At 43.4% G+C, this 14,057-nt stretch overlaps 1 protein-coding gene across 1 annotated transcript in view; it reads left to right on the top strand.

The window, feature by feature from the left end:
• Window positions 1–14,057, top strand: part of fam214a (family with sequence similarity 214 member A) — a 37,567-nt gene that overhangs the window by 14,644 nt on the left and 8,866 nt on the right. Inside the window, exons 2-5 of the mRNA XM_046033543.1 lie at window positions 8,719–8,903; window positions 11,009–11,205; window positions 12,552–12,677; window positions 12,910–14,039. Of these exons, the coding sequence (XP_045889499.1) occupies window positions 8,719–8,903; window positions 11,009–11,205; window positions 12,552–12,677; window positions 12,910–14,039 (1,638 nt within the window). The remainder of the gene's footprint in view (window positions 1–8,718; window positions 8,904–11,008; window positions 11,206–12,551; window positions 12,678–12,909; window positions 14,040–14,057) is intronic.

The raw sequence follows: 14,057 nt of genomic DNA, 5'->3' as shown, positions 1-14,057 counted from the left end.
CAACAGTTGTAAGCGCTGATCACTGTTCAGCGCTGATCACAGTATTCCCAGGTCGGTCAGCCAGGAGAGAAATGACTCTGGCAATGTATCCCCTTCACTGCCACACCTCCTTTATATTGCTGCTGTGCATTGCCACAGGGCTGCTAAGTTAAATGATTCTTAAACAGGATCGCTTTGCCCGAGATGCCCATTGCTAAGAGTGCGTATAGTAGGATCCTGTGATTGACTGTGTCAAAGGCAGCTGATAGGTCAAGCAGGTGAAGAACCGAGGACTGGGCTGCAGCTTTAGCTGACCTTAGGGCTTCTGTCACAGTCAGCAGGGCCGTTTCAGAAGAGTGGCCATTAAGCTTGTTATTTTTGCTGGTGACCATTGACCTGCTAAAAATGGATCACTGGATCCAACATTAAATTTTCAGTTGTCCAAATCTATGGGCATCACTTGCCTGTGTACGTGTTTCAACATGGGAAGTTGAGTACACAGTATGCTTGAAGTCATGACAACACCATTGCTAGACAGCTGACGACAAAATTAGACGCCACAAGACTTCTCCTTGTTCTGTTGTCAAGATGGTCACTGATTTTCTTTTGCCTTTCAACACCATTCTGAGGAACAAATAGACCAGATATCACTAATAGGCGGACCGATTTATTATTGAGACTTACTACCTCGTGACAGGGCATTTCTATTTTAACCCATGCAGCCTTTCTAGCATTTACTGTACTGGTTTAGCGGACCAGGACACTCACAGACCAATCGCATGTGCTACAATTGTGTCATGTGACTCTGCTCAGCCAGTAAAATCTGTGCATTCCTGTGCTTGAGAGTCAAGTCCGCGAGATTCACCAGAAACGTTTTGGAAACACACACGAATTGAGGAGACGAAAGGGAAAAGAGATTTCACATGACTTTTAATCAAAAATGTACAGATTTTTACATGTACATTCTTGCCACGGGCAGTTCAGAACCAGAATAGCTCAGATCTCCAATGCTAGCAGGAAGGACAAACTAGAGCTCACGTTTCTCACTGAACAAGAGAAAGTAGGAAAGTGGTAACTTGGCAGTTTTGACAGTCCGTTGTTGACTAAAAACATATGTTGATAGAACTATACGTTATGGTACTGAATGATAACGCAAGTTAGTTGTTTTGATGTTCCGCACCTTCCGCTTCAGGAAATTTTTTCTAACTGGACCTCTTTGAATTCTAATTGAATACCCCTAAAATAGACTATGTAGTAGCTGCGTGTTTTTTAAACACCAACTTACCTCGGAACAATCATTATTTGCACTTATGAAGTTGTAAACACCATGTCAGAACATGGGGACTAAAAGGCTGGATTCTCAACTGAAATCTGCAGTATGTTACAAGATACTACAAATATACTCGCATTCATATACATAGAGTGCATGGATGCACACAGTACATACTGACACTGCTCACTCTGATGTAGCCGCTGTTCTGATGTAGACCTGTAAGTTTTGTGGCCTCGCATATTTCAGGACTCACAGCATGTTTGGAACCACACTCTTCTTTGTGAAGTGCTCATGAAAATGGAGAGTTAGAAAGGAAAACACACTTTAAGAAAAACATAAGCAAGCAGTTGTAATCCTTCAGATGCAAAGGGGAAGGATATACAGTTTTTCTTACAGACCAGCTGGTCTCCAAATATAGTCGGTCAGACTGCAGCACTGGCCATGAAACAGAAAATACAGCATTGCAAACAATTCCCATGGTGGTGAAATGCAGTTGCCAAAGGCTGCTGACACTTAAAATCTGCCACCTGCTTTGCTTCCAGTGTGTTTGAATACTTGAGCTGGCCACGTGTCTCATAGTGTTGGGACAGCCACACAGTGGACACCAGGCAGCTTTCAAAAACCCAGCCCAGTGGTGGATTTTAGGGGAGCCCCCCTGTTGTACAGTTAATAATCCATGAGTTGTCTGTGCTATACTTTGAGATGAGTGTGGAACTTTACATTAAAGAGCTAGCTTAGCCTACCAGCTATAGTACGTATAAATCAAAGGAGCACCAGCGCAAAATTTAGGAGCACCACTTAAATCGACATACAACCCCTGGGGGCCTTCAGCAAAATTCTGCTAAGGGGCCCTCCTACCTGACTTCTGAGCCATGCCATTGCCACACAGTCGCACCTGACTCCCAGTCCTCCCACTACAATGCTTCCTCCTTTAAAACAGTTTGCTCTGTCTGTTGGTCTAAGAATAAGTTGACCTCTACAGAACAGATTAACAGTATTAGGTGAATAGAATATTTTCTATTGAATCTTAAGATAAGTGAATATTAACATAAATAAGAAATTGTAGAAAATATAAAATGTAGATGATATGTTCATACACAATGCGGTTTCTTTTCTGAGCAATTTATAAACGCTGTTGCTCATTGGAGGTTATTAAATGTGCTAAATGGTTATATTTCACTCTCACTTTTAGCAGGCGGAGCGTCACAAAACACAGCCCTAAGTGCTGAAACGCAAGCAAGACATAGACACAGACCAAGAGATGCAGCTTGGTTAGCAAGACTAGACAGAGATGCACTGCAAGCTAGCACATCAACTTAACGTTACTGTTGTTTGCTGACATCAAATTTAGAGAGGAGAGAATATATGTTTACCCTCATTTTACTCTCATGGTGTTTTATTTCTCTTTACGTTACCAGAAAGATTGTTTCGCTTCATCCTCCCATCAAAGTTGTAAACACTGACACCCGCTTTAATACGAGGGGGAGGCGGGGTTTATCTAACTTGCATAGTTGAGCGTAAAGGGCCATACACACAGACACGTTTCACATTATATACAATAATGATTTGAGAAAAAATATAAAATAATAATAAAAAATGCAGGCATATTGCTCCTAGTTACAAAATTTAATAGCACTGTCTCCGAAAATGGTCACAAAATGCGACTAAATAGTTGCAGTCTGGAGCCCGGCTTTGGCATGTGTCAGCATTTAAGCAAGTAACGTGTGGCTGTTGGAACTTTTCTCAGACTGTTGCAATTATTTTTTATCTTTCCATGGAGTGTCCAAGGCTTCAGGCATTCACAGCATTAGCTCCTTTTAACATGGGTGCTACTGGCAGACACCATCACAAAGTTATCAAATAGTTGATTGTAGGAACCTACACTTGGAGGGAGAGGGAGATGAACAGAAAATGAGAGCTAGCAAGTTGTGGCTATATGTATCTCACCAGGGGGCTGCAGTAAGGAGATTCAGCATGGAAGAACTGTCGGTGTAATCTCCCATTCTGCCTCTGCTGTGTGTGTGAACGTGTGGTGTGTGTGTGTGTGTGTGTGTGAATGTGTGGGTGTGTGTGTTTGGGCTGCACAATGCATGAGAAAATAAGAATCTGAAATTTCTCACTCAGAATTGAGAGTGTGATTTTTGTCTCACTATTCTTAGGGTAACCATTTGAAAATATAAATACTATGTTAGTAATGTCCCTGAGCCTAAGAGAATTTGATCTGACAAATATGATATGTGTTATGCAGCCTTAAACAGTGCATCAGCCTCATCATATTGGATTTTGTGGTTACTTTTTATTTGGTTGTTACCACTATGGTGCTCCAACTATGGCAAAACAGTATGACCATACATGTAAGTTTTTTTGACTCCTTTCATCCAACAAAAAAACTGAATGGAACCCTTTTTCAATACGAGCAAAACAGAAATGGTGTTAAATTTTTTCCGTTTCTTTCTAGATGCACAGTTCAAGAGATGTGACACAGTCCTGTCATTTGTCGAGCAACTTTCAGAGAAAATAGAAGTGCCTATTTTGATGCAGTTGAGATCCCTGCTAATGCAAATGTGGCGGAATATTAGAGGGATTTAGCATAGAATTAAAAAATATCACACACCCCTTTGAGTATATGTACAATGCCGGCTTATCTGCATGTTAGCGTGACACACCTCAGCGAGCTCAGCAGACTGCTGCACTCAAGCTGCCTGGAAATGCCTTTAACGCACAGGCTCCCAGCAGGCTGGTTATCTAGCATCCGCACGTCCTACAAAAATAATATCAGTCTTCATCATGACTTAAATCATATGAACTTAAAACCTCAAGAAAGTATTTGATGTCCTGTAACTTTTTCTCATAATAGCACAAGATGTGTAACACTTACTTGAAGCATGAGGGTTTTTGTTTGATTCAAGAAAACCCCCACAGCCAAGTCACGATTTGTTCAGTATTGTAGCACACCAGTTCAAAAGTGACTTCAGACATTAAAATATTCTCTAATTTATTTGCTCCCAACACAATCTGCCAGATAGGCCATTTTGCGAGGCTTCAAACATTTGCATGAAATTCACTTGACAGACAGTTAACTGGAAACGTTAATATCACTTCCTGTCCGCCTTTTGAACTAACTCTGTGTGTTTCCTATCTACCCTACTCGTCTGTCTCTTCCAATATCTGTGTATACCTTCTGTCTCGCTCCTTCTGAAGTATGCCTCGTTTCCCCCTGGTTGCTGCCCTGCAGTATTTTATCTCATATTGTCTTTGATTACCAGTAGCCCAGCTATAGGTGAGTTCATCAGCGTTGTTCCCTCTGAGGCTTTGATCTGTTACTCTTCTTCTTTTTTTTCTTCTTTCGCATCTGCCACTTGCTTTTGCCTCCTGTCCCCCAACACAGATGCATCACTAATGAGGAAAGAAAAACAAGACTCAGTGTTCTGTGCTTCATTCAAATGAGACATGGACATAAACAAATGACACATAAAGAGAACCACCATGGCTGAGCAGCAGAGGGTGGGAGTGGTTTTTGCCATATGGGTACTTACACAGCATTCAAATTAGCTGTGCGTGCGTGCGTGCGTGCGTGCGTGTGTGGTGAGTAGAGCAGCTTTTGCTATAGAAAGAGGGCCAACCACGCAGTGATTGTGTGGCCATAGTGCATGGATTAATAGGTCCGCTTATCTGAATGAGTGTTTCTTCTTCCCATCTGCGTCTCTCTTAAAACAGACACTACTGGGGACAAAATGTAACAAAAGTCATCCAGCAACATGTTTTTAAATTACTTGCTTCAAAAGGGTGGTGATGGTGCAGTGGATAAGACACATGCCTTTGGTGTAAGAGACTGGGGTTCGAATCCACCATGAGACACCATTGTGTTCTTGAGCAAGACACTTAACCCCTAGTAGTCCAGAGGCGTGTGACCTCTGACATATACAGCAATTGTAAGTCGCTTTGGATAAAAGCGTCAGCTAAATGAATAAATGTAAATGTAAAAACCATACCACTTTGACCACGGACATGTTACATGTTCATTTCCCTCTCTGACAGGTCCTAGGTAATGATGAATCACACTAATTGGTGTGTCAGTGTATTCCACGGTGTTTTTACTATAACAGTGTTGACTGTCGAGGCTGACCCCCTCTGCTCTTGTCCTGGAGGCCCTTTTCCATCCCACATGACTCTAAAGTGATCTCTTGGCCCGAGGACACAGAGACCGCTAAGAGGGTGTGTGTGTGTGTGTGTGTGGGTGTGGGGGTGTGGGTGGGTGGGTGTATACAAGCCGAACCAGCCGATCTGTAGGCAGGACTCCAGCTGCACATGGTGGCAGGCGGTCACAGGTCTAATAATAAGAAGCCTGACTCTAAATCCGACCTGTTACATAATTCACATCACACATTATCGGGAGATGGAGGAGGGGTCACAGGCATATGGAAAAGAGAAAGATCAGTATTCCGTTGCATGTTATGTATTTAGGTTTGGGTCCGCAAAGTCCAGGATGTATCAGCAAAACGTCCTATTTAAACAAGGGGCCTAAACCTCATTATGTTTTCCTGATTGAAGTGTTTTCTGTTTGCATTTCTCAAGCATGCTAGTAGTTGCTATGGTACTTCTCATATTGAATGCAAGCGGGGGGAAAATACACAGGATGGACAATACAAATTGGGGGAAGACAGAAAAGACATCTTTCAGACATTTCATTAATTCAAAAAGTGCAAATATGAATCGATGAAAGCCAGAGCTCACAGTTTAAAGAGATGGAGAGGCAGAGATGAATTGGTCACGGTCCGGTGGGAAAGAGAGGAGGAGGGGAAGCGAAAGGCAGGACAGAACATTGAGCCCCGCTCCGAAGGCTTAATGATTGGTAAACAAAGCGGATTGTTACATAAATTCCCAAATGAATGATATTAACCATTTGTACCAATGACAGGATTAAAAACATTACAGAGGGGGTTGATTTGACTCTTTAAGATTTCAGCATCCTGCATCTTGGAAATATAAATGTGCTTCTGTATGTTGAACGCAGCACACTCTTATCATGTCTGTGGAAAAGGTTTTCTACTTTTCCGCCTTTTTTTATGTTGTCCTGCATCCTGATCACCTCCCAGCGGTGTTTCTTTGTGTTGGATGTGTGCATGTGTGTGTAGGCTTCATAGGAATGTTCTGTTAGGCGTGACGTCCTTAAGAATGACAGCTCTCATCGATCCTTACATAGGCTGGGCCCCTTAACCAAAAACCTCCATCACTAGCCTTTTGTCCTGCTGTGTGGGTGTGTGTGTGTGTGGGTGTGTGTGTGTGTGTGTGTGTGTGTGTGTGTTTTCAGTGGGGTTTGTGTGTTTGCGATGGTGTATCGTTTGTCACTGTTCATGTGCTTGTTAATGTTCATGTGCTTTAGGGGTGTATGTATGGGTTCCTGGGTTTGCCTTTGCTAGAAATTAGCAATCGGACACCCACTGTGCACACATGATTGGCGCTGTGTGTGTGTGTGTGTGTGTGTGTGTGTGTGTGGCACACCGCTTCTCAGAGGCTGTTTTCCACCACTCCCTTAATCATTCCTTTACCTCCTTCCCTTCATCAATCCATGCTTTCTTTCTCTTTTGTGCTTCACCTCCTTCATGGAGTGTCACATTTAGCCCAAATCCCCTGATAGGATCAGGAAGTGGAGTATTTCCCAGTTTGGACTGGGAAATAAACCTTAACTGCAGCTCACTGTATATCCAGTACATTCAAGCCAACCATCATGTAAAGATAATGAACTCTGCGACCTTGAATCTTGACCTTTGTCATATATTACTCCTTCTGGTTTGTCTCTGGTTCCCTTTTTGCTCTACCACCGTTGGTCTCTTTCTCCCTTTGTTCAAGCTTTTCCGATTGCAGCCCATAAAGAAAAGGAGATTGTCCCTGAATATAGCCTCCCTCTCCATCTCTTTCACCCTGCGCTTATTCAGCCTACAGCTGGCTAACAGACCCCCCCCCCTCGCCTCTCTCCCCTCCCTCCTCATGTTTTGTGTTGGACTGCGCCTCTCCCCACGTGCAGCAGCAGCTTAAAGGCATGTAGGAGGAGTTCCCTGAGAGGAATGTGCGTGACTGGCTAGCTGACTGCAATACGTACATAGAGAGAGAGACACACACACACACACACACACACACACACAGATACAACAGCTCATAGCTCACACTTCTGCAGAGCCAGCTGAGCGGGACTCTGTTCTAGCCAGCCAGGCCCTAGTGGGAGGAGGACGGGCTGTGTGTATGTGTGTTTTTGTTCTTCTAGCTTTATGCAGACCAGAATAATATAAAAATGTCCACGTAATTGTGACCTAATATTTGTTTGACTTCCAATTTCAGTCAAGGCAGGGGGGAGGGCTTGTACGGCAGGCAGCTTCGGTACGTCAGTGTTTTTTGCCTGTGTGCTGTGGAAAAAAAGAAAGCTGTGATTCTCAGAGCTGCTGTGAATCAGCTGACCTCCTACGGGATTCTGGGAGTTTTCTCTGGAGGAGTACAAGAGATAGAGAGCTAAGACGGGCACTGCAACCTTCTGCTAAAAATACCACTACTTCAGATCTAAGCTTCAATCACGCAAACAGAGCAGGATTTTGTTAATTTTGTTGTGTCAGAAGACAAAGTGACACAGCTACAATTTAGTAGCATTTCGACTGGTGACCCATTGCACAATGGCCCCCCATCTTGCCCCAACTTGTATAAACAGCTATAAATGTGGTTGTGAATAATAGTACACAATAGAGCAGCTCAACAGGAACTATAATTTAGTTTTGACAGCCACCTGAGTATTCCTTATCTGTAGTCTTTCTGCTCCTGCATAGTTAATTGAGTCTTGCAGTTGATTCAGAGGGGAATAGCCTTGTCCTGAATAGTGAAAGGGTGATTCAGCTCTCTGTCCTGCTAGTTCCTGGTCACCCTGACAGCCTTGCCCAGCCCCACCCTGGCAAAACTGGTGGAGAACTGGATGGTGCAGCATAACTCGTATCATTTCTGTTCTTTAATTGCCTTGCGTTATGGTTGAGTTTGTAAATGCTTTGTCAATGAGTGTGAATGACGTCACTGTCATTACTGTGTGTGTGTGTGTGTGTGTGTGTGTGTGTGTGTGTGTGTGTGTATTGAATAAAAGAGAGCAGGTCTGTGTGTGGCTTCACCCCTCACCTCCGCTGACATTGAAGGTCTAAATATATTCCTTTGAAGTGGCCAAACTGGAAATGTTGTGTCGTGTACTGCCTTCCCCCACACCCCATCTCTAAACAAGTATTTCCGGCCAAATTTAAATAGCCATATCTACTTAAGTAAAAGCCTAAACAAAGACTTTCAGGCTTTCTTTGGTGTACTGTCCCCAGCAGTGTACTATCCCAGACAGGATAGGCAAATTAATAGTTTACCTGCTACTTTCCTCCAATTGGTTCCTTGTCATCTTTTTAGATGCTAAGTGATTTTATGCTGACCCTCTGTTTCTCTGCCTTGTCTAGATGCAACAGAGGAGTTCTTCGAGTACGACGCGGAGGAGTTCCTGGTGTTCCTGACCTTGCTCATCACAGAGGGAAGGACACCAGAATATTCTGTGAAAGGCAGAACCGAGGGGCTGCACTGTCCACCGGCCCAGTCGGCCATGCCGCCTCTTCACAAGCATGAATGCAGTGACAAACTGCCACAGGTAACACACGTGCGCGCTCACACCTATGTACATACTATACTATACTATCTTTTCCTGCAGTGGAAACAGAAGGCGGTCTCTCTTTTTTTTCTAGACGTTGTTGCTGCTGTGTTTGTGTCATTCAAGTCATGAGCGTTAAGTGAGGCCCACTTATCAAATGGGATGCACATTTGACATATTGGTTATTAGAGATACCAGAGATAATTGTATATTTTCTGTAATTTTACCAACACAGCTCGAACTCTGCACCCAAAACCCTCACTAATAAGTATTAGAAACAGCAAAATGCAACACAGTTCAACAGCAGCACAAATGCCGGAAATGACTATAAAGTTGAATCAATACCTCTTTAACATAGTTTTACAGTTTTTCTTAGTTGCTTTAGTGCATTTCTCGAGTCACCCTTAACATTTGCAGAACAGAAAGAGGATTTCTCTAAACGGAGCATACAAATAGCACTACACAGTGGATTACCTGAAACAGCCCGTAACTTGCTCAAAATCCTTAGTCAGTAAATATAAAAGTAAATATTTAAGTCTGTGAACATGTCACTGTCTTTACTGTCAAAACCTTTAGCCGTTAAGCACAACGGAATAAATGAAACAATTAGACATGTAAACATGGGAAACACCCCTTAGGATGGGATGGGTACCGAAACCTGGTATTAAAGACCGTAGTATCGATAAGCTCCGATATTATCGGTTCTGCTTTCAGTATTAAAAAAAAAAAATAAGAAAATACATTTCCTATGTATTATTGCTTATCTTATCTATGATCTTGCACATTTCATCTCACCAACCGTGTCTAATTTGTAGTGAGATTAAGACGATGCATTTTCGCTATTTCCAATCCTGCGTGCTCTCTCTCTCATACATTACAGCACACACAAGAGACCCTGCTCGCGGAAACATGAGCAGAAAGTGCATCATATACGGGCAGAGAAATGCACAGTTTTCGACTGCCCAGCTCCTAGTTCACCTCTCGTTGCCCCATTTACTTTGCTATGTAGCAGCCTAGAGCACACACACGGTGTTAACGAAGTTATGCGGACAGGGGTTCATGATTAAAAGTAAACTTTAGCCAGCTGATTGTTTAGCTATGGGTTGTTCATAAATTCAATCACCCATTTAAAGATTTTGCCACAAGTGTTGCTCTATTCCACTGTATTTTCTTTTGTTTGTTTTCCATCATTACAACAGTAGAGTTTGTAAAAGTGATTTGCTCAAAACATTGCTGTGTCTTTTGCGGTAAATAATTGTTTCTTTTATGTATTTTACATTTTATAAAACAAAGCAATGTTTATTCTGCAGTATTGGTAGGAGTAGTAATATCATTAAAATCTTAATGAAACCCATCCCTAGTCGGGCCACAGATTCTCATCCACATCACAGATATCTTCATCAATTCAGGACATATTTACAAAAAATAACAGACATGTATAGAAAATATGCTCAACAGATTTTGACAATGTTTTGCATGTAGTGACTTATCTAGGTATAAGTTCATTGCATGTTTTGGGGGACTTTTCAACAGAGAACCAGTTCTGATAGATTGTGATCAAAACATGACCAAAGCAATTAATAAGGTAGGAACCAGCAGACAACTGGACGTAATCATTTGCACAGCTGAAAGCCAAAAGCATTTGCAGTTTATTTAGAAGAATGAGAAACTGCTTTTATGATGTGCACAAGTGACAAGATGATGTGGAGGTTGAACAAGTGGTTATAGATATTTCACTTCCGATCTGAGAAATATACCAAAGCGACTGAGAAAAACTGGACATATATACTTCATGAATGGTAGGATTTATTGCGGGGCCGCATAAGTTTTAATTAGGTGTACTTAATCACTGTAACAGCTATACAGAATAGCATATACAGTAAAAAGATGTGACCTAAATAAAGTCACTTAGAAATTCAGCTCTAAATGAGGCTCTTTCTGGGTCCCATCTGCTTTGCCCTTAAATTTCAAGGTCCTGATGTTGACATTAGCTTATGAACGCTAACCCTCCACCTGTGTGTGTGTGTGTGTGTGTGTGTGTGTGTGTGTGTGTCTGTGTGTGTGTCTGTGTCTGTGTCTGTGTCTGTGTCTGTGTCTGTGTCCAGTGTCGGCAGGCAAGGCGAACCCGTTCGGAGGTGATCCTGCTTTGGAGGAATAACATCCCCATCATGATTGAGGTCATGCTCCTGCCAGACTGTTGCTATGGGGACGAGTGCCCACCAAGTGACCCCATCAGTGACCCGGTCATCAAACAAGACGCTCTGCTGCTGGAGAGATGGACCCTGCAGTCAGTCCCAAGACAGTAAGGCGCACACACAGCACATAAGCACTCACTCATGATCTTAAACATGGGCCATGCTAGAAAAGGGCACATGTGTCCATTTTCATAGGAGAGGTTATACAGCTGTATTCACACAAAGGAGACCAGGCTCAAGCTAAATTCTGCTGTTATAAGAGAAATACAGTATGTTGTATTTCCAAGGTTACTGCCTCCTCCCATCACCCACCTCTGTCCTTTGTTATCATTACCTTGGTTTCCGGTACTGATGCTTTCACATACTGTGCTTCCTTTGACATGAGAAAAAATAAAGGATAACAAAACAAATAATATACCCAATATACACAGTGCCTGTGACAGCACAGGTTTTATAACAAAACGAAAGTTTGTAGTCCCTTCATGCCACACACAGAACTTAACAGATAATTAAATGTGTATTACAATATGGTAACATGTAAAATAAAATAAAACAATAGGCTATATACAGTTATTTTATATACAAAGGCTATATACAGACACGTAAACACCCAGAACATTCTGCAGTGCATTTTATTAATTTGCCTCTTGGGAGAATGTAAACAGCAGCAACAAGATGGTTTTATCTTTACATTAACATTGACATTTGGGAAGCAGTGTCCATCTTGACTGTGTTTTTGCGCACCAAGCATCATCGCTGTAAAACCAGTCCACCTCTCATCTTGCTCGCTAAGTGTTTGATCCGGGAGGTTGATGGGGCAGGTCTCTGCATGTTTTATTTTTACAAATATTCCAACATCATCATTTGTCAGCAAAAAGTGCATCTGTGTCAACACTTTATATAAATCACTATTCTGAGTGGCATGATGTTGTGCTGCATATAGACCTAGATATAGAGTCCTGATGGCAGATGAATTTCTACAGTACCACAACATTGGCTTAATGGCGGTACCCTGGGAAAACCCATGTAGCCCCCCTAATAAGCATATAAGAGGTATAAAATCCCCACTTTCTGTGTGTTTAATACATTCTGAATAAAAAAAAAATCATAAGTTTCTATAAGAATGTCTTTGTAAATGTGTCATTACATGACATATGCATGGGTTCGATTGTCCACTAGACAGAGACATGCAAAAGTGAAGGCTAAAAATGCTATACAAATGCCCAAAAAAAAAAACAACATATAATTCTAAATAAAATAATACAAGTATGATAAATAATAAAGATAAGTGGTTTAGCACTCAGCGGGTTAATTACCCTCACAAAGTGGCCCACTTTCCTACTGACACATGTAGGAACAGGGAACACTGTGTTTGAAAACACACACACATCCTTGAACTGGTTTCTCATTAACCTGACATACTGGCACATTTCCACCTCTGTGTTTTTAATAGAAGCGGCGACCGCTTCATTGAGGAGAAGACGCTGCTGTTGGCTGTTCGCTCCTACGTCTTCTTCTCCCAGCTCAGCGCCTGGCTCAGCGCCTCCCATGGCATCGTCCCCAGAAACATCCTGTACAGGTCAGACATAACACTTACTGAAGACTTTGACACTGGTGGGCTGAAGGCTTTTCACTGAGGCTGCTGGACCAGATTATTATCAAACACGTATATGAGTGTAAGTCTTGTGTGCTGTGCTGTTTTCAAAATTGAATTAGAGGAAGTAAAGCCATATCCCTGAGGGCTCTGACAATTCCTGGATATTTTAAGATCTCTCTCTCTGTCTCTCTCTCTCTGTGTGTGTGTCAAACAGGATCAGTGCTGCTGATGAGGAGCTGGTGTGGAAGTTCTCCCAGCCTCCTTCAGAGCACATTTTCCCAGTCCCCAATGTGTCCCAAAGTGTTGCGCTGCAGGTTCATGTCCAGTCACTCCCCCGCCAACCCACCTACCCCACCCTGGCCTGCAGCATCCATACCGGCCTGCCTCCACTTTACAGCAAGACCCCCAGCCTCAACCCAAACCTCAACAGCCATGGTGGCCCACCCACCCTCAAAAAGAGGCAGGACCCCAGCAAAGACGACCTCCTTCACAACTCCAACATGTACAGCAAGAGCTCCAACTCCATGTCTGGCCTTCTCCTCAATGGATTACCCATTCCTAATCTTCCCATCAACAACATACCCATCAATAGCCTTCCCCACACTGCTGTGCCACCTCCTTACAGCAAGAAGAGCCAGGAGCCCGGTGAAGACCACGTGTATCAGAATGGTGAGCTTCCGCAGGTCAACATCCCCCAACGTCAGGGCTCCCCACTGTTCCACAGGTCCTCCCACTCCCCCACGCCCTCCCGCTCCCACTCCCCCTCTCCACTTCCCACAAGTAAAGCAGGGAAGTGGCTGTACTCAGCTCTCAATGGTTCGTCTGACCCCACACAAGTAGAGGACTATGGGTCTTGCACCAACAGCAGTGAGAGGTCAAAAGGGCCCATCCCTGAGCCACTGAGAGCTTTTAAGAATTTCTCCTTGACTGAACCACCCCGCTGCCCCTCCCCGAGGCCTGCCGCAACCGAGACAAACCCCCTGATTGGTTCCCTGCTGCAGGAGAGGCAAGAAGTTATCGCCCGCATCGCACAGAGGCTCAACTTCTGCGACCCCACAGCACCGCCACTCCCTCCTGGCCTTTTCGCTTCTGACAACCCTCCCAAAGCCATGTGGGGCAGTAACCATGACGACGTAACTGCCAGTAAGACCAAAGAGCCTGAGGTACCGCCCTATGAGTCTGTGGGACGTGTGTGGCCCAGTCCCTTCAACACACCTGTGACTGACACTTCCTTCAGCAAACGCGAGAGCTCATCCCCTAAGCCTGCAGCCTGCAGGAAGCTGAAAATGACTGAGGCAAGAGACGTAGAGGAGGAGAGGAATGGAGGGAGGGAGAGAGAGAAGGAGAAAGAAAAAGAGAGGG

This window comes from Micropterus dolomieu, linkage group LG20 (genome assembly GCF_021292245.1).
Source record: "Micropterus dolomieu isolate WLL.071019.BEF.003 ecotype Adirondacks linkage group LG20, ASM2129224v1, whole genome shotgun sequence".
Taxonomy (NCBI): Eukaryota; Metazoa; Chordata; class Actinopteri; order Centrarchiformes; family Centrarchidae; genus Micropterus; species Micropterus dolomieu.
Note: the sequence above shows the minus strand (reverse complement) of the source record. Positions and strands in the feature narration are given on the sequence as shown.